Genomic DNA, 24533 nt, shown 5'->3' with positions numbered 1-24533 from the left:
GTCAGACAGTAAATAGACAAGTTGTTGTGCTGGCTGGGTGCAGAGCAGTGTGGGAGGGCTGGAGAGGTGAGAAGAGGCTGAAGGGGCTGCTGTTGGGTGCCGTGGGGAGCTCTGAAAGCTTCTAAATAGGGACTTCGTGGTGAGATGTGTGCTTAGAAAGATCACTTAGGCAACCCTGTGAGGAATTCGACAAAAAGAGTAATCGTACCAGCCAACACTTTTGGAGCGCTTACTGTGTGCCAGGTGATCTTGGTGTGTTTACATGTCAATAAATTTAATCCTCACAAAACCCCTGTGAGGTTGTGTGTTAGTTTCCTATTGCTGTTGAATAAATTGCCACAAACATGGCAATTTAACACAGCACACGTGTATTTTCTCACAGTTCTGGAGGTCAGAAGTCCTAAAATAAAGGTGTTGGCAGGGCTACGTGCCTTTTGGAGGCTAGGAGAGAATTTATTTGCTTGCCTTGTCCAGCTTCTAGAGGCCGCTTCCTCCATCTTTAAAGCACATCATTCCAACTTCTGCTTCTTTTTTCCCATTGCTTTCTCTGACTCTACTAACTTCCTCTTTCTTATACGGACCCTTTGATTACATTGAGCGCATCGAGACAATCCAGGATAATCATCCATCTTAAAATCCATAATTTAACCACATCTATAAAGTCCTCTTTGTCATATAAATAATACATTCACAGCTTCTAAGTTCTAAGATGTGGACATCTTTATTCAGCTTACCACAGGTAGGTACTATTCTCCCCATTTTACAGACAGTGACACTGAGTCTCGGGTTAAGTAACTTGTCCAAAGTCACAGAGCAGGTATTATAGAGTTCACCTGGAGCCTTGTTGGGCCCCTACTCTGGTCATGGACTTTGAGAGAAACTTCTTTGGTCCCCAGGTAATACTTTCCCTGCTGGCTCTCTGTTCTGGGAGCTGTGAGGACAGTGGGTTATGTGTGGGTATTTAAGAGGCTCGAGTGGATGAGGACCACTATCCTACCGTGTGGGTCCCTACTATGTGCTAGGCGCAGTATGTTCAGTAGAGGACAGAGGAGTCCTAGCCCCTGGCTTCTTGGAGTCAGATAGGCATAATTTAATAATAATCGACTGACATTCCTGTGAGGGACAGTACAGGAGGTGACAGACGGCTGTAACAAGGAGCCTGCTCTTGTCTGGTGGGAGTGATTTCACAGAGACCTGAGGCTTAGAAGGAGTTCACTAAGTGAGGGGCAGCAAGCAGCAGTGGTGGGGCAGAGGGCAGGGAAGGCAGGAATCCAGAGACGTCTGGACAAGGAAGGTAGGCGTCCGGAACAGATCCCAAGGGGCATCCAGGGCATGTTAAGAGATCTGAGATTTTGTCCTAAAGACAGTGGGGCGAGAAGGGAAAGAACTGCTGAGCTATCCAGACATGCCATAAGGGTTGAGACCAGAGCGCTGAAGTGCGTGTTGGAGCTTGAAGGGACAGCCTCTAGCACTTGTTTCTCAAACTTGAACAACGCACCCAGTCTTCTTAAAGGAAAAGCTGTTCCAGCACTGTGACTTAAAATACATTCCGTACATACAAACGCTAAGCTAGCGTAAATTCCTCTTGCTTATTGCACATATAGGCAGTAAAACAACAACAACAGTTTACAGGTAAAGCACAAAAGAAAATCAGTTCAGTTCTAGTTGAAATATTCATCACCAGGCTTTATTTAGCTGAAAGGAAAGCACTGCTCTGGGTGGCTGTGAGGCTTGTCTGACAATGTTTGGGATACTCCTTTACGCTCATCTGTGTGGTTCCTTGATTTGCCAGTCTGAATTTCCCTCTTTGCAGGTCTGAAACTTTTCCTGCGCTACAATTGACCTTCATTTAGATCTAGTATATCCTTCACCCCTTCACAAATTAAGTGTACTTCTGTTCTATCATTATGAGGCCAAGACAATGAAAGTAGTGTAGTTTGGTGTCAAGGTAGTTGTTAACAAATACAAATGCCGGCACTGCAGTTGTAGGAACTGAAAGCGTGTGTCCACACTGTTTATAAGGCAACTTGGAAAAGGTTTACCTTAGGTATTTTTGTTTGTTTGTTTGTTTGTTTTTTTAGGTTATTGAATGAAAACACTAATTGAAAACTCTTGTGGAAAACTTGCAGGTCCCCAAAAACAGGCCCAGAGCCGTGGGGCACTGTGAGGAGATGGTTCTATTTTACTAGTGAGAAAACAGAAACTTGGAGGAATGCAGCAACTCCTGGCATTGGCAGGGAATGGCAAGGGTACATCTAGGATTAGAACTCAGATTTCCTGACTCCCCGTCTGGTGTTTGCTCTGCCTTGCATCATCAAGGCAAGCCTGCCCGACCTCCTGCCAAGTCCCAGGCCTCGAACTGCCTTGTCCAGTCCCCTTTCTTACCCATCCCATGGGACTCACATGAGAGTCATTCTCTGCCCTCCAGCCTCCTCCTGCACCGGCCCCAATCCATTCTCCTTCTGGGATTCTTAGAATTAGTCTGGCCACATCTTACCTAGGACTGTTCCATGTTTTCCTTAAGTCTCCCCCCCCTTTATAATTCTTTCCCCCCTTTTCCTAACTATGCACTCCCAGTTGGATTCCCCCTTATGGACCAGACACTACCAGGTCCAAGTTGCATGGACATTTACTGCCTGCTTGGTAAGGCATGTGCCCAGGGGTGGGGGCTTACTGAACACTGCTCACTGAGGCTCCTGAGTTACCAGACCCCCACACTAGGCACTGTGGTGGACACCTGCTTCATGAGGAGGACTGAAACACCACGGGGAAAGGAAGAACGGGAGACTGGGGTGCGGTTGGATAAGAAAGGGATAATGGACGAGACGAAGTTGTCTTGGATGCATTTATGCTATCCTTGTAAGAAACCTGGAGAACAGCCAGTAGGAGAGTTAAATTATCCACCACTAAGTGGCACCTAATGGTAGTGAGAGCCAACACAGGCCTGGTGTGCTCTTGGAAGCACCTTACGTAGATTGGCTAGTGGGAACCTCATAGCAATCCTGCGAGCTAGGCAGTCTCATCCCTCTTGCCCTCATGAGGAAACTGGTGCAGAGAAGAGAAGGAATTAGCTCAGAATCATCTGCTGCAAAACAGAGGAGCAGGGATTTGAACTTGGGGGCCAGGTGCCAGAGCTCTTCACTGCTGTGTCAGTCTGCCTGAAAACAAATGTTTGAATTAGATAGGGAAAATGACTACAGGCAAATGCCTAGAAACCCTGGTGATGGGCTAGGTAAGCATGGACAGACAACTGCAGTCTTCATTTTTACAGTGAAGTTTGAGAGTCTGCAGAAGCTTTCATGCCTTCATTTTTAAGGTGTGGAGCCTGACCGCCAGTGAGAGAGCGAGCTTTTGCCAAAGTTCTCACCAGTGGTTAGTGACAAAGACAAGGGTAAAAATCAGGTCTCCCGACTTTCAATCCAGGAGGCAGTGTAGCGTAGTGGAAAGAACATAGGCGTTCGATGGACTCCTTGACTGGGCAGGTAGGTAATTGAGCATCCACTTTGTGCTGAGCCCTGGGGATATGCATGGATAGGACAGTTTCTCCCCTTGCAGGGCAAGCGTCCTTTCCTTTCCTTCTGCAAAGGTTTATTGAGCACCATTGTGCTGGGCCAGAAGACCTGCCCTTTCTTGGAGCCTGCAGCCTTTCCAGGAAAGTGAAGTGATTGATTATCCAGGGTAGTAAGTGGGACGATAGAGGTGTATGTGGGAGCTATGAGAGCCCAGAGGATGTACCTGAACTCTACTGGGGAGATCAAAATGGCTCTCTGGAGGAAGTGAAGGGAGCCTGAGCTGAGTCTTCAAGGCTACGTTGAGATAGTTGCAGGGTGCAGACAGGAATTAGTCAGAAGCAACAGTATACACAGGGCCTTGGAAGACAGAAAACCTGGCTTGGGCTAGACAGCCCTGGCTACAGACATGACTCTAGCCTTTGATAGGTACCTGAGGGATGCTGTGACAATCTTGGGAAATAATATTTATTCTTTCTCTTACCTGTGCCCTTCCCATTTTCTGTTATACCACATAGCACCTGTGTTAATGGATGTTTTGGGCAAAACAATTTTGTAAAATCCTTAGGGTATTAAATATACTCTTGAAACTTGTTGCCTAAGGGATCAAATTGTAATTTTTAAATAAACGATGTAGACTATATAATCACATTCTGAATCCTTTAGTGTAAATAAAAACTTCCTGTTTTGCATGTTTATAAATAAGTAATCCTGAGTGTCGTAATTCGAAACTAAAATCAGAGCTCATTTGCTGTTTTGGGCTTGGGGTCTGGGAGATGCTCCACACCTGTCATGGGCCATTTAGCTCCATCCAGGGCCGTGATGACCCGTATTCGTCCTGACAGGGCTTCATGGCAGAGCCCCCTCTAGTCAACCTGCAGCTTCTGCTCATTCAGCGCGCTCTTTGGGCTACATGCAGTCCCTGAATGGTCTGTCCATGATACAAGTATGTTTAGTGTTAAGATCAGAATATCTAAAGCAAACATGGAAAGTATATTGTTGAGATTCACTTGAATTCATACTTTTTACGTGCAGTATTTCCTAGATTCACCACTAAATACATGGAAAGGGAAAAAGTGGAATAAAACATGCATCGTAAATCCCAGAAAAGGGGAAGAGAAGGAAATACTGAATAGGTGGGACAAATAGCACAGAACAAGGTGGTAGGTTTAAATGCAAATGTATCAGGTAATTACGTTAAATATTCCAAGTTAAATGACAATTGTCAGATAGCTAAGAAAACAATCCAGTTCTGTGCCACTTAAATAGGATTATGACAACAGATGAGAAAAATCAATTTGTTGAAGTTCAGTATACTTCTGTGATTTAAAAAATTAGCAAACTAGGAAGGGAAGGAACTTCATTAATCTGATTAAGGATATCTACTGAAAAGCTTAGAGCAGATACCATATTTAATGGTGAAATATTGAAAGTTTCCTCATTGGAGTCAAGAAAAAGGAATGCGCATTTTGACCAACTGTATACAGTTTTGTGCTGGAGATCCTAGCTAATAAAGTAAATCAGGAATCGTAAGTAAAAGGTGTAAGATTAGGAAAGAGGGAAACTACACTGGCATGATGTGCAGATAATATGATTCCATATATCTGCATAGAAATTTCTGTTGCAGAGAAAATAAAAAGATGCTACAGATAAATTATGAATATAAATGAGTTTAGAAGGATACTGGTTGCAAAGTCAACATTGAAATCAATCGTATCTCTGTGTATCAGCAAATATAAAAAAACATTTACAATAGTATAAAATTTGGGTATCTAGCAATAAATGCAACTGCAGAAATCTGGCAGGGAAAAATACATAATTTCATTGAGAGACATCAAACACTAAGTGGCAAAATATACCATGTTCATAGATTAGAAGACTCAGTATTTAAAGATGTCAGTAAACTGATCTGTAGAGTCAGTACTATGCTAATCAAAATTCCAACATGATATTTTGTGGAATTTGGCAAGCTGATTCCAATATTTGTATGAAAACTCAGAGAGCTGGGCTCCTGGGTGGCTCAGTCAGATGGGATGAGTCCCACATTCGGCTCCCTGCTCAGTGGGGAGCCTGCTTCTCCCTCTGCCTGCCCCTCCCCCTGCTTGTGCACACATTCGTGCGCTCTCTCTCTCTCTTTCTCTCTCTAATAAATAAATAAAATCCTAAAAAAAAAAAAAACTCAGAGAGCCAGTGATTGCCAAAACAATCTTAGGAGACATTTAACTCTTAATATTTTACAGCTTTCGAATTAAGGCTGTGTGATGTTGGCAGAAGACAGACAGGTGGGCCAGGGGAACAGACTAGAGAACTGGAAACATCTGTGTTTGATGTGTGGTGGAGGTGGCCTGTACATCAGTGGGGAATGCTAGTACTCTAAATAATGATTCTGAGGCAGCGAGCTCCACGGTCACACCATTCACAGGATAGACTCCAGGTTATCCACATTGGACCTAAATGAGAAAGGAAAGCTGTAAAGCTTAGAACAAATAATATAGCTTATCTTTGTGACCCCAGGATGTGGAGGGTTTTTTATTTTAGCAGTTTGGGAAGGGAGGAGGTATTCTTAAAACCAAGGAGCCCTAATTCTAAAGGAAAGGCTGATAAATTTGACCATATTGAAATTAAGAAATATAATATGTAATAGAGTATTATATATTCTATATATTCTATTCTGTTATATATATTATATAATAGAACATACTTATTACACATCTAACCCATGAAAAGACATATATTGCACATCTGTAATAAATTCCTACAAACCAGTAGAAAAATGGCAGGCAACTGCATTGAAAAATAGTCAAAAGGTTTGAACAGGTATTTAAAGATAAAGATCCAAATGGTTAAGAAACATTTTTCATTAACATCACTTGTGTGGTGTAAACTGTTACAACTGCTTTGGAAAACAGCTTGACATATCTACTAAAGTTGAAGATTCACATATTTGTGGCGTCTTCCTGCCTCCAGGGATATTTTGCACAGAGACAAGTGTACCTGTGCGCCAGATATATATAAGAAGGTTCATGCTATTTGTATTGCTTGAAGATTGTAAATGAGCCAACTGTCCATGAACACCAGAATGGGTAAATGATTGTGGCGTGTTCATAGAGGGGAATACAATGCAACAATGAATGATAAACTTACATACAATAACGTGTTTGAATCCTACAAACCTTAATGTCAAGGTAAAGGAAACAAGACACAAAAGAATGCATACAGAATGGTTCCATTAATATAAAGTTTAAAACCAGGCAAAACTAAAGTATATTATTTAGATTAGGGATGCATATATAGGTGATAGAACTATGAAGAAAAGCAGGGAAATGCTATACAAATTAGGATCTTTGTTTCCTCTGATAGGAAGAAGGGGATAAGGTTGAAACGGGGGCACATCCTGGGTGTGATTAAGAGGTGTTCCGTTTACAACTACTTAAGGCACATTTATGTTTTATGCCAGAGCAAATTAATTGCCAACAATAAGAGATTGAAAGGTAAAAAACAACTCATTAAACTTGAGAGAAATTGAAGGGATTTCATTGAGGAAGGAACGCTCTTGGTAAGTGACAAGAAAAGGCTAACACTTCTAAAGTTTTCATTTTATAGGTTTTAAAAATTTTGAGGTATAATTTATATACAATAAGATGCATAGATCTTGGGCGCCTGGGTGGCTCAGTTGGTTAAGCAACTGCCTTCAGCTCAGGTCATGATCCTGGAGTCCCGGGATCGAGTCCCACATCAGGCTCCCTGCTGAGCAGGGTGTCTGCTTCTCCCTCTGACCCTCTTCCCTCTCGTGCTCTCTCTCTCATTCTCTCTCTCTCAAATAAATAAATAAAATCTAAAAAAAAAAAAAAGATGCATAGATCTTAACTGTTGAGTTTGAAGAGTTCTGAATGTTACACACACCCTATACTTGCCTCCTCAAAGGAACTAATAGAACATTTCTGTCACCTTGGAGAGCTCCCTTCTTCCCAGCCAGTCCACCAGGAGGCAACCACCATCTCATTTCTGTCACCTTATTAGTGCTGCCTGTTCTTGAGCTTCATGTAAATGGAGTGATACCATATATGCTCTTTTGTATCTGGCTTCTTTCTGGCAAAATTTATATATATACTTATTTATATATGTATATTACATCTATGTAAATTTTATGTATATGCATATATACATATATAAACATGTAAACACATATACAAATATGTGTGTATATATATTTACATATATAAACTTTTTTTTTTTTAAAGATTTATTTATTGAGAGAGAGAGAATGAGAGACAGAGAGCATGAGAGGGAGGAGGGTCAGAGGGAGAAGCAGACTCCCCGCCGAGCAGGGAGCCCGATGCGGGACTCCATCCCGGGACTCCAGGATCATGACCTGAGCCAAAGGCAGTCGTTTAAGCAACTGAGCCACCCAGGCGCCCCTACATATATAAACTTTTATAAATTCATATATATATATACACACATACACACACACACACACATATATACAAACGTGCCCATGTACTGTGTGTCAGTAGTTCCTTTCGTATTGCTAAGTAGTTTTCCATTCTATGAATATACCATAATTCAGCCATTTCTTCATGGACATTTGGTTGGTTTCCAGTTTGGGAATAGCCATTAGTTTTTAAAATGTGTTGTTTAGTTTGACATTTATGGGAGGAAGGTCATTAACATGCTAGGTTATTGAAGGAATTGGGCAAAGTATTGACAGAATTATAAACTTACTCTAGAACTAAAGAAGCTGACAACAAATTTGGGAATAAGATGACACTTTCAGAAACATAAATGGCAGGCAGACAAACATAGTACTCGCTCTCTGAATGAGATAGGGTGTGTAGTGTGGCTAAGAACATGGCCTTTATTGTTGGATACAAGTCCTGGCTCTGCTAAAGTCTAAGTATAATTTTGGCAAGTTGCTCAACTCCTCTGGGCCTTATTTTCTCCTCTGTAAGAGGAGTGTAGTGCCTGCCTCACAAGAATGTAAGAATTAAGTAGCATGGGGCGCCTGGGTGGCTCAGTTGGTTAAGCGACTGCCTTCGGCTCAGGTCATGATCCTGGAGTCCTGGGATCGAGTCCCACATCGGGCTCCCAGCTCAGCGGCGAGCCTGCTTCTCCCTCTGACCTCCCCTCTCATGCTGTTTCTCTCATTCTCTAATACATAAATAAATAAAATCTTTAAAAAAAAAAAAAGAATTAAGTAGCATGATCTCTATTAAGTGCGTAATTTAGTGCGTGATGCATAGCGCATGTGCAGTAGTAACTGCTTGTTACTAATAGAACCATTAGTGGATCTCATCAACTCACACCTCAGAGAAGGGTCATTTTGGGGTTGGTCTTCGCTGAATGACACCAGAACTCTCCAAGTGCTTCAAAAGTTTGGGAAAGGACAGGGACTGTCACCCCCCCCACCCTACGCCCCTACCATCCTCATCCGCCTGTAACTCCCTAGCTGTCAAGGTTGAAGGCAGAGGGCTGGGCTGCGTTGTTTTGGGGCCAGCACACCCCTGGGTAACGTGTGTGGGCAGTTGCTTCACTCCTGTCATCCACGCTTATCACAGAATTGTTTTGAACTTTATTAGATGACTTTGTAACAAAACCTCTTCTGCCACAAAACATTAGGATGGTATTTCACTAGCCTTGTGGGATATTCATACTGATTTGATTTTGCTTTTGAGGAGGCACCTTAGAGATGTTATACTACAGAAAACAAAAAGATCTGTTACCTATTCTCAAGAAGATCCTAAAAGTGGCCAAAATGAATAGAAAAGAAGAAACCTGCAGAAAATGAAAGCATTTTCTGGAGTACAGCAGTTACAAGAGTGGGCTCTGGAGCAGGACAGACAGCCTAGTTATTGCTGCATAACAAATTACCTCCAAAAATAGTGGTTTGAAACAAGCAATATCTATTACTTCGTGGTTTCTCTGGGTCAGAAATCTGGGTATGACTTAGCTGGGCATGTCTGCTTCAGATCTCTCCTGATGCTGCGGTCTCATTTGAAGGTTCAAGTAGGCCAAGGTCACCATTCGAGCTCCCTCACTTGTGTGGCCACTGGTGGGATTACAGTCCTCATGGGTTGCTGGTTGGAGGCCATCCTTAATTCCTAGCTCCGTGGGCCACTCCATAGGCTGCATCACAACGTGGCAGGTGGCTTCCATCCCACTGAGCAAGCAACGGAGGGCGAGAAAGGATGTGCACAGGCTTTTAGTCACCTCATCTCAGAGGCAATATCCCTTTGCTTTGGCCACATTCTGCTGGTTAGAAGCAAGTCATCAGGTCCAGCCCATGGGGAGCAGATTCTACCAGGGCATGAATCCCCAGAGGTGGGGACCACTGGGGCCATTTTAGAGGCCCCGTCCTTCAATCTGCCCTCTATTCCCCAATGGTTCCTGTCCCCCTAGCATGCAGAATACACTCACCCCCCCCCCAAGATCCCCAAACGTCTTACCCCATTACAGCATCCACTTCTGAATCTCGTCATCTGAATCAGGTCCAGGTGGGGATGAGGCTTTTGAGGACAGATCTCTATTATGTACTGCTGCATAACAAATCACCCCCCAAACTTGGAATCTTAAAGCAGTAGACTTTCCTATCTCACAGGATGGAGGGATCACCAGGAGCCATCTTAGGGGCTGCCTACCACCACTGTCTAGGTTCACATCCTTGTCCTGCGACATACTAGCTGTGTGCTCTCACTTCCCTTTTGTGTGCTTTTGGCTTTTTTTTTTTTTTAATTTATAAAATGAGTCTAATCCTATTACTTACCTAATAGGGATGATGTGATGATTAAGTGACATAATTTGTAAAGTAATTTACACATTCCCTGGCAAATAGTAAATGCTCAATAAATGCTAGTCATTTATAATTAATGCCACTAGAATTGTTACTATTTTTCCAAAGAAAAACTTGGTAAGCTTTCTCAGAATGAGGAGAGAAAAGGATAAAAATGGAGAGAAATGGATAGTCCTTGAATACAAAAGGTAGGAATCCAACCTCAAACTGGTAATGGTTCTTCAAGGAGTCCAAGGAGATCAGAGCAATAATGGTTAAGTTTAAAAAAACAAGACTACTAAACAAAAAGTATTTGATTAAAGCAGTGATTAAAGTATTTTGCATGGCCCATGCACTATTGGAATATTGCAATAAGGTGGGGATGTGGGGAGACATGTAGTTTGGATAAGGCCCTATAGGATTAACTGGATCGACCTGTAATCAGACCTTTTCATTACTGACTGCAGGCCAGTCCAGTTTAGAAAGTCATTAAGAGAGCCTGTGAGCACATTGTCTATATAGAGTGGCAACAGCTCAGGGGTTCATGGACGGCCTGGACCAGCTGTAGGCCTGAGTGGGATGCCCTTCTCTGTGTACTATGGCCAGCTTGAGAGGGAACGGGTCATTTACCTCCTCGGCTCTGTCTCCCCATCTGTACCAGGTATAAAACAAAGGGGCCGGCTAGAAGGTGTCTGAGAGAGTTTTATACTAAAACCTAGATTCAAGGTCAGGGCTGTGCCCTGCAGCGTGTGGACAGATGGGTTGAGTAAATGTGGCTGAGCTGTACCCCCACTGAAGTGGGACTCCAGCTATAAATGGAGTATGCCCTGCCCCTGCCTGGCCTCCAGCCCTAATGTTCCTCCTTCTCGTTCCTCACGGCAGGCCAAGTGCAGGAACATGGAGCACGCGCTGCGGGAGAAAGCCAAGGCCTTCTGGGCCATGAGGCGATCCTACGAGGCCATTGCCAAGCACAATCAGGTGAGTGCTCCGGCTGGGCGGGGAGATTAGGGATACCTGGGTCAGTGGGAGAATTGGGGGGGGGAGAGGCGAGGGTGGGCCCGCCCTGACTGTGGGTGTTGACCCAGATGCAGCCTGCCTTAGCCCTGAGGGTCTAGCATAGTCACGTCCTAGGTTGCTGGTGGTGGCGGCCGCGTTGCCGTGGCCTCTCTGAATAGAGAGCCAGCAGCTGTGGGAGGGGCGTGAAAAGTGACCTGTGCGGTCTGCACGGTGGTTTCAGACCAGCTTGAACACGTGCCGCACTCGACCATCTACCCAGCTGCGCAAGCCACCGATGACCTGGGGCTCTTTAGTTATTCCTCTTTCCCTTTTCCTCCCCCGGTCCACTCCATCAGCGGTCCTGGCCTCTCTAACGGAAAGTACATCTTGTCCGCCCGACGCTGTGTTTCCCCCGCCACCCACCATCTTGGTCCTGTCTCCATTGTTTCTCACCCGGCCTCCTACTTGGGCTCCAAGCTTCCACTTTTTTTTTTTTTTTTAAAGATTTTATTTATTAATTCATGAGAGAGAGAGAGGCAGAGGCAGAGGGAGAAACAGGCTCCCTGCTCTGCAGGGAGCTGCCATGCAGGGCTCAGTCCCAGGACTCTGGGATCATGACCTGAGCTGAAGGCAGATGCTTAACTGACTGAGCCACCCAGGTGCCCCTGTTCTAACTTTTTAAAAAAGCTTTTTGTAGTTATGATTAGGGGTACGGATATTGTGAATGATTCAGCTTTAAAATAAGTGCTTTCTACTACTCTTTTGTTAAGCCTCTGCATCAGACAGATTTGAAGTCCTAAGATGGGAAGGCAGATAATTTTTAAAAGCCGTTGTTATTTACAACAGTTCGTTTCTGTGATTCAGGATTTCCCTTGCTATGGTGTACCCAGCCAAGATACAGAATATTGTGTGTTGAGGAAGATACAGATGACAGGTGTTATCAATAAGCAGATTTGATGTGATTTTTTTAATTTATCGAGACAACCTCATGCTGTGTGACTTTAAACTTAAAAATGTGTGCTAATAAAACTGCGTCTGTATTTTACCTGTTGGGGTTCCACCCACGGTTTCTGTTGAAAAGAGCGCTCCTTTGCTAGAAACCTGAGAGTCCTGAGGCCAGGTGCTGCCTGAGAGGTTCCCTCCGGGCCTGAGCCTCCGTGGCCCCGTCCTGCTCTGGGCTGTAGGTGGAGGCTGCCTGGCTGGAAGGGCGAATCCGGCAGGAGTTCGACAAGCTTCGCGAGTTCCTGCGCGTGGAGGAGCAAGCCATCCTGGACACCATGGCCGAGGAGGCGAGGCAGAAGCAGTGTCTGGTGGAGGAGAAGATGAAGCGGCTGGCGGAAGACACCGAAGCCCTGGCCCATGAGATTGAGCGGCTGCAGGTGGAGATGAAGGAGGATGATGTTTCTTTTCTCATGGTGAGGGGCTCGCCATCTGGCTTCAGGGACAGGGAGCAGGTGGTCGGGAGCCATTGGGGAGCCAGAGACTGGCAGGTGCTGGGTGGGGGTACTGGGCCGGAGGAGCCCCTGGAGGAGGTGCCCTGCTTGTCAGGAAGCCAAGGGGATTTTCAGCAGAGCGGGGTTCCTGAGGACTTTCTCACTTCTGTCTGCCTCTCCTTTCCTTGTCCCTCTCCCTGCCTCTCTTGTACTCTTGCACTCTATTTCTTCTCTTTCTACTCCTTAATACAGCAGAGTACCTTTTAAACAAGGTGGAAAAGTTGTGAAGGTAGTGCTGGGTGCCCCGTAGACCCCTCCTCCTAGGTCCTCCCATTGTTAACACCTTATATCGCCTCGTGGCGCATTTGTCCATAGAAACCTGACCTTGGTGCATTGTAATTAACTAAACTCCAGACTTATTTGGAGTCCACCATTTTTTGCATTAATATCCTCCTTCTGCTCCAGGATCCAGTCCGGGGACCTACATCGCATTTAATTGTCCTGTGCCCCGGTCTCTGCTGGTCTGTGACAGTGTCTTATTCTTTTTGTTTTTCATGACCCGAGGAGTGCTGGCCAGATAGCCTGCAGAGTGTCCTCCCACTCTGGGTTAGCCTGATGTTTTTTCCATAATTAGACAGGGGTTATAGGATTTTACAAAGAAGACAAAATGGAATATTCTAAAATTATACAATTATTTTAATTTTTAAATTTAAATATGATTTTTGGTATTCTCTGTTGCTTTCTTAAGAAAAGGATGACTCTATTCTCTCTTTTAAAAATACATGTTTCGTTCATTTTCTTTATTTCTTTTTGTTTTTCACCCCCCCTTCCCCTCTCCCCCCCCACCCCATGATTCTTATGGAGACGTGTCTGTAACTGGAAAGCTAGTTTGGAAATCAGTCGGGATAGCGAGCGATCTCCTTTACTTAGAGAACAGCTGAACTCTCTGGAAAGGGGAGACTTTGTAGAGTGGATTGAGAAGGGACAGGTACATCCTCCATTCAGGCCAGGTGTCACATCCTGGCTGGGGACTCTTGTGGGTTTTCTGCCTCACACAAAGCTTTGAACCCTGGTGTCTCCCGTCTCCAAAATGCCCCTGATGATAAAATCATTTGGTGGGTTCTAAAAGCTGGGTTCTTTGCTGTTTCTGTTCAGGAAATTGGGAGTGGCCAGGACCTATTGTGCTTTCAGGGATGCTTTTGTGACTTTTTTTAAATTTATATATATATATATATATATATATGTAACAGCTTTATTGAGATATAATTCGTCTACTGCATAATTCACTTATTTAAAATGTACAATCCAGTGGTTTTTACTCTATTCACAGAGTTGTGCAGCCATCACCACAATCAACTGTAGCACGTTTTGTCTCCAGAAACAGAAACCTCATACCCTTTAGCTGTCGCCCTCCTCTGCCCCCCACCCCCACCATCAGCCCTCAGCAAACGCTAATCTCCTTGCTGCCTCTAAGGATTTGCCTTGTCTGGACACTTCCATGAATGATTTCCATAAATGGAATCCTATCAGATGCAGCCTTTTGTGACTGGCGCTTTCACTCAGCATGTTTTGAAACTATATCCTGTTGCAGCATGTATCAGGACATGGCTGAATAATATTCCATTGTAGGGATACACTACATTTTATGTATCCATTCATCAGTTGATGGGCATTTGGGTTGTTTCCATTTCTGAGCTGTTAGGAATCACACCGCTATAAACACTCATGTGCAACTTTTTGTGTAGATGTACTTTTTCCTTTCTCTTGAGTATGTGCCTAAGGAGATTTACTGAATCATATGGTAACTAGTAAGTTCAACTGTTTGAGGAACTGCCACACTGTTTTCCAAGTGACTGCGCAGAGTTTATATTCCCATGAGCAGTGTATGAGGACTAATTTCTCCACATCCTTGCCAACACGGACCTTTTTACTTTCCTTTTTTTTTTTAATGGACATTGCAGGGCTGTGAAATGGTATCTCATTGTGGTTTTAATTTGCATTTCTTCAGCTAATGCTGTTGAGCATCTTTTCAGGGACTTGCTGGCCATCTGTATATCTTTGGGGAACTGTGCGTTCCAGCCCTGTGTCCATTTTTTAAATTGGGTTGTTTGTCTTTTTCTTGTTGAATTATAAGGGTTTTTATATATTCTGCATACTAAACCTTTATCAGGTTTATGATTTATAAATAGTTTCTCCCATTCCATGGGTTATTTGTTCGCTTTTTGGGTAACTTCATTTGAAGTACAGAAGCTTTTCACTGTGATGGATTCTAGTTTATCTGTGTTTTATTTCCTGTTTGTGCTTTTGGTGTCATATCTAAGAAACCATAGCCTAATCCAAGGTCATGAGTTTTATAGGCTTAGCTCCACATTTAAGGCTTTGAGTTAATTTTTAAAATTTTTGTATATGGTGCAAGGTGAGAATCCAAGTTCATTCTTTTGCATGTGGATACCCAGTTGTCCCAGCACCGTGTACCGGGGACCATTCTTTCTCCATCGAATGGCCTTGGCACCCTGTAGAAAACCGATTGACAGTAAATTTGAGGCTTTACTTCTTGACTTTCAGTGCCCACTGGGCTATGTCTGTCCTTATGTTAGTACCACACTGTCTTGACAACTTTTGCTTTTAATACGCTTTGCCATTGGGAAATGTGAGCCACCAACTTTGTTCTTGTCCAAGATTGTTTTGGCTATTATTCTGGGTCCCTTGAATTTCCATATGGATTTTAGGATCAGCTTGTCAGTGTCTGCAAAGAAGCCAGCTGGAATTTTTGATGGGAATTTTATTGAATCTGTAGATCTGTTTGGGGAGTATTGCCATCGTAACAATATTAAGTCCTCTAATGGGATGTAGGACTCCTTTTGAGGTCAGAAACTTACAGTTTTTTTTTTTTTTCCCTCTGTGTTTATGTCTCTCTCTCTCTTTTTTTTTTCTCTTTTAGAAACACAAAAGCCGAAAACGCCGGTAAGTTGCCAAGGCTGGTGGAGGGGAGGGGAAAAGCAGGCAGAAATACCGGGGGTGCCCATTGCAGTGGCTCCAGGGCCAGGCAGGTGATGAAGCCAGCTGGGTGGAACCCAGAGGGAGTGGTGGGGACTGGCCAGGTGGAGAGAGTCCTCTTTCAAGTCATCCCACTTCAACTGGGAGTGGTGAAGTGTTGTTTTCCTGAGTGTGGAAAATGACCATCCACTGTGCGGGGAGAGAATGCGTCATCCTGCACACGGCTTGTATTTCCCAGCGGGTCCTCCCAACATTTAGGCTTGTCTCTTGGTTAGCCTCTGTCCCTGAGAGAGGCTGGTTTGTGTTGATGGCTTTTGGGTTCACAGTGATGAACTATACTCCAGTCCGAGCTGCACAAAGATGGAAGAGAATGCTTAGGAAAGTAATGAGTTTCCTGTCACTGGAGGTGTTCAAGCAAAATGATACCTTCAGACATTGGGACTAGAGGACCCTTAAGGTCCCTTCTGCCTCAGACATCCCATGAGCAGATATATACGTATGACTTCTGCCCACAAGGATGGGACCTATGTCTGAGAACCTCTTATTTATATTTTTCCCAGCTGGGGCAGGTTGACCCTGCATACTGAATCCTGAGGAGCTGTGAGCAGCCTAGTTGGCTACTGGCTCCTGTCCCATCAGAGCCCAGCCCAGCTTTGTCTTGGGTAGGGTGGCCAGGAATGAGTCCTGTTGCCTGTTTCCTGCTCACCCAGTTAGGCCCAGGATGCCTGGCTTTGGCCCTGCCCACCCGGCCCAATTCTCCTTTTCCAGCCTCTTCTGCACCATGGAGCCAGAACCGGTCCAGCCCGGCATGCTCATCGACATCTGCAAATATCTGGACTCCCTGCAGTACCACATCTGGCGGAAGATGGTCACGTCTGTAGAATCCGGTGAGTGGGGGCGCAGCCAGGGGTTACAGTCAGAGAAGGCACTTCATGTGAGGCGGAGAACCAGCCAGACTCATTTCTTTCAGCTTCCCACCCTGTAGGGCCTTCTCCAGCCCCTTTCAGACAGGTCCCTTGGTGCCCTCTCCACCCCCTGCCCCACCGCTCAAAGCTCTCTTGGCAGAACCCCTTCCTCTTTGGGTCCTGACACTCGGCCACCTCTGCAGAAAGAGGAACCGGCTGCCCTCTCTTTTCAGAACGGTACTGTATAGGTGATGAAGGGACTGAGTGTTTGCATCCCCTTATATTCATACGTTGAAGTCCTAACCTCCGATATGATGGCATTTGGAGGTGGGGCCTTTGGGAGGTGATTGGGTTACATGAGGTCATGAGTATGGAGCCCCATGATGGGATTAGTGCCTTGATAAGGAGAGGCACCAGAGAGCTGGCTTCCTGACCCTCTCTCCCCCCTGTGAGGACATAGCAAGAAGGTGGCCATCTGTGAACAAGGAAGAGGGTGTCACCAAAACCCAACCACGCTGCACCCCAGTCTCAGACTTTGGTCTCCAAAACTATGAGAAAGACAGTTCTGTTGTTTAAGCCACTCAGTCTGTGGTATTTTTGTGCACAACCCAAGCTGACGGTGACGTCATGATTTTATAGAGACAGCTGTCAGTGACCCAGAGGAATGTTACGTGTTTCTCTCCATCATACGGGAGTTGTGTGAGCATCCAGGGTCCCTGCTTCTATTGGTTTCCTGTGGCTGCCGTAACAAAGGACTGCACATTGGATGCCTTTAAATGACCGATTTACTTGCTCACAGTCCCCAGAGGCTAGAAGTCCAAAATGAAGCTGTCAGCAGGGCCATGCTCCCTCTGAATCCTATAGGGAGAGCCTTCTTTGCCACTTGCTGGCTTCTGGCATTTGACGGCTGTCCTTGGCTGCCGGCTGTAGCCCTGTGATCTCGGCCCCTGTCGCCACCTGGCCGCCTCCCCTCACGTGTCTGTGTCTCTTCTCCTTTGCTAAGGACAACAGTCATATTGGGTTAAGGTCCTACTCAACTCCTGTCTGATGTCATCTTAAGCACATCCTAGTCACGTGACCCCATTCCCAAATAAGCGTGCCTTCCGAGGCACTGACAGTTAGGACTTGAGCATCCCCTTTGGTGGGGCACGATTCAACCCGTGGCATGGCCCCTTGGGCCCCGACGGCTCCCTCTGGGCGCTGCGGCCAGGCGGGACGCAGTGGGTCGCTCTGGGGGGATGGCAGGCACCACTGGCATGGCAGAAGGGCGGCACGTGAGGTTTGCTGATTCCCCCCCGCCTCCCGCCTCTGCTCTCAGTGCCCTTCAGCTTCGACCCCAACACCGCGGCCGGCTGGCTCTCTGTGTCCGATGACCTCACCAGCGTCACCAACCACGGCTACCGAGTGCAGGTGGAGAACCCCGAGCGCTTCTCCTCGGCGCCCTGCCTGCTGGGCTCCCGCGTCTTCTCCCAGGGCTCCCACACCTGGGAGGTGGACCTGGGGGGGCTGCCGAGCTGGCGGGTGGGTGTGGTGCGGCTGCGCCAGGACGCTGGCGCCGAGGGCCACTCGCACAGCTGCTACCACGACACCCGCTCTGGCTTCTGGTACGTGTGCCGCACGCAGGGCGTGGACGGGGACCACTGCGTGACCTCGGACCCGGCCACGTCACCTCTGGTCCCAGCCATCCCTCGCCGCCTGCGCGTGGAGCTGGAGTGTGAGGAGGGCGAGCTGTCCTTCTACGACGCCGAGAATCACTGCCACCTGTACACCTTCCACGCCCGCTTCGGGGAGGTGCGGCCCTACTTCTACCTGGGGGGCGCGCGGGGGGACGGGCCCCCTGAGCCTTTGCGCATCTGCCCCCTGCGCATCACTGTCAAGGAGGAGCTGGATGGCTGAGGCCGGCCAGAGCCTGCCCCGCGCCACCTGGCACTTGGGTCCTGGTCCTGCTTCCTTTGTGTCCGTCTTCCTCAAGCCGTGCTCACCTCAGTACCTCTGAACCGTCCGCCTCCTTGCCAGGATCTGCCTGCTGACCAGTCCTGTTCTTTTGCTGTGGCTCCAGGCCCCAAGCCGCCTCCTTCATTTCTGAAGTCATCCGGGGGACACCTCACTCCCCAGAGTCCTGGCCCCTTCAGGATGTGAATTTTCTAACTCCGAATTCCAGGATGTCTGGGGATGATGTTTGCTTCTAGAAGAATGGGCCCATTTTAGCATGTGGGTTTTATTATCTGGATATGGTGAGGCTGCAGTGGGAAAGAGTGGGTTATTTACAATTCCCAAGAGGAAGGCCCCACCACGTGGGCCGGGGGAGCCACCAGGGAAGCACCAGGCCCCTTAGGAAGCAGAGGGAGTTGAGGAAGCACCAGGTAGGAGACTTTGTTGTGGTTTTAGTGACAGAACAGGCTTGGGAGGGCTCTGTCTGGGTAGACAGGTTTGTGATCTGCTGGTTGGAATAATTTTGGCGGGCTCTGGGGCAGAGGGGCTGCCCCCAGTTGTCAGGGATGACGGGGATGGGGGTGGGGGGGGGATGATCAGGAGGGAGTGTTAGAGCCCTGTGAGAGGTAAAGGAAGTGGTTGGGAGTTTAGCCCAATAGCTTGGATTGGTTGGTTTGCATATGAAAGGCGTGCACCCAGGGGAGTTGATTGCTTTCCCCGGGAATTGGCTAGCCCTGGGAGGAGCAGTTTCCCTGTGGTCGGAGTATCAAGAATACGGAAAATAAGAAAATCTAATTCATACAGTGCCGCTGCTATGGCTTTGGGGCAGGACCCAGGCCCAAGTCTGTCACTTTATACCAGTATTTTAAAACCGCTCCACAGAGCCCCCTCTTGTCCCCTCAGGGCGGAGGCAAGCCTGCTCAGGTCAGCTCTGATTTATCTATTTACACGCTTTGAAAGACTGTTGCAAACATGATTTTAAAAACCACAGTTTAGACCCGTTCCTGCTGTGGGCCTCGATTCCCTCATCTGTAAATGAGGTAGGAGGAGTGGAAAATTATGTCCTGTAGTTACTGTGAAGGAAGCAGCTCTGATTCATTCTTACAAAGTCATGAGAAAGGAAGGAAAGAGGGGTCCTTTTTAGTGAGGAGGTAGGAAAGGGAGGATTTGGTCCGGGGAGGGGGGCCTGGAGGGAGAAGGGCGGAGGTACCTCTCTTGGCCTTTGCTGGCCTCAGCCTGCTCCTTCTCGCTCTATTGCCCCCTGTGTTTTCATCCTGATTTCGTCTGCCTCTGCCCTGCCGTGCCTACGGACCTGCACCTCCACCTTTTCTTCCTCGCACCTGCCTGAAGAGTGTTTTTAATTGTCAGCTGTCCTGTCCTAGGAAACAGCACGGTGGAAGGAAATACTGGCCTGTAGGGGTGGTGGTGGTCTCATCAGGAGCATGTTCCTGACCGAGAACTCAAGATTCTCCTGCCTGTGCCCCCGGTAAACAGAAAAGGACATTTAAACAGAAAGGACGATTCAAAACCATGAGGTGGTTATAAACATGATATGTACGATTGGTGGGGGGCACAGGGAAGGACGCGGTAGGAGATGCTACTGGGTGAAGGGGACCAGGTTGGAATGTTGGCAGACTGGCATGTGCACGTCCCATCTGAAGGCAGTCAGTCTCAGGGAGCTCAAGGCACTTTGGCGGCCAACACATATGAGACCAGTGTGCATTCTCTAAAGTATTAATCTAGCCCATCAAATATAATCTCTAGGACAATCTTGACCTGGAATTCTTTTGTTAGTTATAATAAACTTTTAAAAATGTTTTTTATTTCCAACTTAGATATTGGAAAGGGGTTTTTGAATAGGATAATTTGGATAGACTGGACCTCTTTTTTTTTTTTTTTTTTAAATAAAAATGATATTTGAGCTAAAACCCACTTTTTCTTTTGACATTTTCCTTTCGGTGTTCTCGTGAGCATAAGTTCATCCATATTGTAGCATGTATGTGACCTTATTCCCTTTCATGATCAGGTAATATGCCATTCTTCAGCTAATGAACATTTACATTGTTTCCATTTTTGGCCATTACAAATAATGTGTGGACATATGTTTTGTGTGGATGTATGTTTTCCATGCTCTTGGGTATCTGTCTACCTAGGAGTGGGTTTGGTGGTGCATGCATGAAACTCTGTTTAACCTTTTGAGGAACTGCTAGGCTATTTTTCAGTGGAGCTGCGCCATTCTTTATAATCATCAGAGGTGCACAAGGGTTCCGTCGTTCCATATCCTTGTCAACACTTGCTATTGTCTGTTTTTTAACTTAGCCATCCTAACGGGGGTGAAGTGATATCTCATTTTGGTTTTGATTTACATTTCCCTGATGACTGATGATATTGAGCATCTTTTCATGTGCTTGTTCGCCATTTTTGTATCTTCCTAGGAGAACTGTCTTTAGATCCTTTGCCCATTTTTGACTGGGTTACTTGTCTTTGTATCATTGAATTATAAGAGTTCTTTATACATTCGGAATACAAGTCCCTTATCAGATACATGATCTACAAATTTTTTCTCCCTTTCTGTGGGTTGTCTTCACTTTCTTGCTGATGCCCTTTGAAACACAGAAGTTTTTAACTTTGATGATGTCCAGTCTTACTTTTTCTTGTTACTTGTACATCCTAGAAATCTCCCTTTCAACACTGCCCTTAAGCCCAGGTACCCCAATTTTTGGATTTTGGCATGGGCATGGGGCAGGTCACCTGTTGACAGAGAGCCCTAGTGCACAAGTTTCTTCTTCTTTTGAACCCTTTCCTACCCTTGCCTTCTACTCTTGCTCATCCCCATGTTAGTTTCCTCCTTGTTACTACATCCAGGCTGAAGGCTGCAGTCCACTGGGCAGCCTCCCCTTCTCTGTCTCCTCTTACCTTCAGTCCATCCCATGTGTTGATGCCAGAAGCATCAGTCTCGCCTCTCACCCAGGTGACCCTGCTCCTACCTGCCCTGGTACATTTCTCCAGGGTGCAATTTGGAGTTCATTACCCAGCTCCACTTCTGTTACCTGGAGTCCCTGACGCCCCCTGCCCCCCCCCCGCACAGCTCCCACCAGCCCAGGCTTCTCAGGACATCTTCAGCCCCCTGCCTGGCTTCACACAGCTGGCTGGGTTGGTTGGTTGGTTGGTTTTTCAGCTGGCCATTTTAATTGGATTGTCCTGGCATCTGTTATACTGCCAATTCTGGTTACATAGTCCCCACCACGTACATGCTGTTTCTCCCCGGGCACACTCTTTACTTTACTGAGCTCTTGTCCTCATCTGTAAAAACGGGGATCATGCCCACCTCATAAAGGTCTGATGTAGCATGCCTGCGCGTGCTGTCGCATGGTGAGCACTTGGGGATGGCAGCTGCTGGAAGCATGCTTGCCAACACCAAAGGAGATAACCTGAGGTCCCCTCAGTGATCTCCCTGGCTTCCTGTCCCTACCATGTCGGCCACCAGTTATTTTTAGGTCACAATGTTATATTTAGTCACCTGGGCCCTCTCCTTCGTTGCTTCCTTCTGCTAGTGGAGGATGAAATTTCCCTCAACAGTTTCATCATCTGTGTGTTGATCAAATAGTGCAAGTCTCTCATGACCCCTGTCGTTCACGGAGTGGCTGTGCCAGGGTCCTCGGCACGTGTGCCGTCCTGGGCTTTTCCCAGCTCCCCAGAGTGACGCCTGAGAGCCCTCCGCAGCAGCTCCTGCCCCCTCTGCCTACTCTCTCCCTGCAGACTGCCCAACCTTCCTGAGCCCCTGCGGACTTGTACGCCTCTGGGAGTGCTTCCTATTGTTTCCTCGGCCCGCAGGGCCTGATGGCCTCCTTCATTTGCCTTCAGTTGTCCTGGGCTCGGTGCTACCTTCCGAGATCTGCCCAGGGCTTCCCTGGCTGCCACCACACGTTGGCATAACCAGGATTATTGGATGTAGACACTGGAATTCAGGGAAGCTGTCCCTGAAAGCTCCACATCTTTGGTAAGGAGAAAGCCTGGTACCCGAAATCTAGGCTCCTGGATCCAGGTACCCACCAAATGATTTTTCAGCTATCTAAACCTTTTGAACCACGGCGCTCTCATCTAAAATGAAGATTAGAGGTTTAGGGTATCTACCTCAGACTGTCATGGAGATCAAATGGGGTAATTTTTTTTTTTGGTACAAATGAGATATATCCTAAACATAGGACAGCCCTAATACATGTTGGCCGATTTTTCAGGAAGTGGGAGATTCTGAATGTTGACATAATGATGCACATTAATAAATCCCAAAGGAAATTGAGAAATACATGTTCTCTATCTTGGGAGTGCTCAAATTTCGTGAGATTTTTTAACAAGGATCTATACACACAGGATATAGGCTTATGAAAAATTTCAGCACTGTGGGAAAATGCTTATGTCGTAGTGACCGAGAAAAATAGGGTTCAGAGTTATGCATACAGACATGCAACACACACAAAAAGACCGGCAGGATCTTGTCTATAATTTGTGTGTATTGTTTGAGTAGATAATCCATTTATGTGGCTGTAAATTTCAAAGGTACATAGAATAGTCTCCCGCTTCTGCCCACATACTCCGCTCCCCTCCTGTGGACAATCCATATTACCATTAAAAGAAAAATCCTTCCAGAGATATTTAATGCATAGCACATACTCTGTTCATGAGTATATTCTGGTTCTCCCAATACAATGTCACTTAGGAGCATATACTCCAGATCGGTATCCCTAGGCAACCCAACCAAGAGGAGAATACCCCAAATAAAAGATGTTATTAAAGTATTTTCCTGTCGTCAAGGGGGAGGTATGCCATGGATGTTTTCATGCATTCAGCCTAACTGGTGGATTTAGCTTTTCACTTGTGTTTAAATATTTCACGCTAGGGGTGCCTGGGTGACTCAGTCGTTAAGCGTCTGCCTTTGGCTCAGGTCATGATCCCAGGGTCCTGGGATCGAGCCCCGCATCGGGCTCCCTGCTCGGCGGGAAGCCTGGTTCTCCCTCTCCCATTCCCCCTGCTTGTGTTCCCTCTTTCACTGTCTCTCTGTCAAATAAAGAAATAAAATCTTTAAAAAAATAAATATTTCATGCTAGGTTTTAAAACAGGGAACGCTATGGAATTTAGTTGCTCCTGACATTAGAAGATAAACCTGAGACCTCAACATCTGTTTTTAAAATTTCAATCCCCAGAAAGGTCTCTAGGGACCTAAATAGCCTAGTGGTTACCAGGTTGGGATGTGGGATTGGACAACCTGGTTCAAAGTCTTACCATCCACTGTGTGACCTTGGGACAGTTATTTGACTTCTCAGTGCCTTAGCGTCATCATGTGAAAAATGGATATAAAATACCTCAAGGGCGCCGGGTGGGCTCAGTCGGTAGAGCAGGTGACTCTTGATCCCGGGGTTGTGAGTTCGAGCCCCACATTGGGTGTGGCAATTGCTTAAAAAAAATAAAATCTTTAAAAAAAAAAAAAAGGATACCTTAAGACAAATGGCGATAATAAGCCACCTCATAAGGTGGTTATGGGACTACATAAGCAAATGTGTAAAACGCTTAGGATAGGTCTGGCATGTACTCCGAGGTTGAGAGTTTACTGTTGTTTCATTCACCTGGTTCTGCTACTAAATAACTGTGAGACTTAAGAGAAAACTGTTCAACTTGTCTTCTGTAAAAAGGGGAACTGGGACACTTGCATAATTGTTTCAAGGCCTTTTCCGATTCTAACATCCTGTGATGAACGATCTGTGTCACTAGCTGAAACCTAGTGTCCTGCACGTGGTAGAAACTGCTGCTGCAGGTGAGGTATTTAAGGACCCGGGTATGACACCAGGAGCTCTGCCTACGTTTTGAGTCTGGAAAAAGGACTAGAGTCATAATGTTTGAAGTGTAACCAAGGTTATTCCAGAGAGGGGCAGGTCTTGAAAAATTATTGCTACAAACAGTAATCAGTCACGCACAATAAAACTATTGTCCCGTTCCA

At 46.1% G+C, this 24533-nt stretch overlaps 1 protein-coding gene across 1 annotated transcript in view; it reads left to right on the top strand.

Moving 5' to 3' along the window:
- The window catches only part of TRIM35 (tripartite motif containing 35), a 27071-nt gene extending 2538 nt beyond the window's left edge, over window positions 1-24533 (top strand). The window contains exons 2-6 of the mRNA XM_081810433.1: window positions 11161-11256; window positions 12459-12689; window positions 15649-15671; window positions 16473-16591; window positions 17928-24533. Coding sequence (XP_081666559.1) covers window positions 11161-11256; window positions 12459-12689; window positions 15649-15671; window positions 16473-16591; window positions 17928-18505 — 1047 coding nt within the window. The 3' untranslated portion in view covers window positions 18506-24533. The remainder of the gene's footprint in view (window positions 1-11160; window positions 11257-12458; window positions 12690-15648; window positions 15672-16472; window positions 16592-17927) is intronic.

This window comes from Leptonychotes weddellii, chromosome 2 (assembly GCF_054177405.1).
Source record: "Leptonychotes weddellii isolate Sample4059 chromosome 2, ASM5417740v2, whole genome shotgun sequence".
Classification (NCBI taxonomy): Eukaryota; Metazoa; Chordata; class Mammalia; order Carnivora; family Phocidae; genus Leptonychotes; species Leptonychotes weddellii.
The sequence above is the reverse complement of the archived record's forward strand: the minus strand, read 5'-3'. Positions and strand labels throughout refer to the sequence as shown.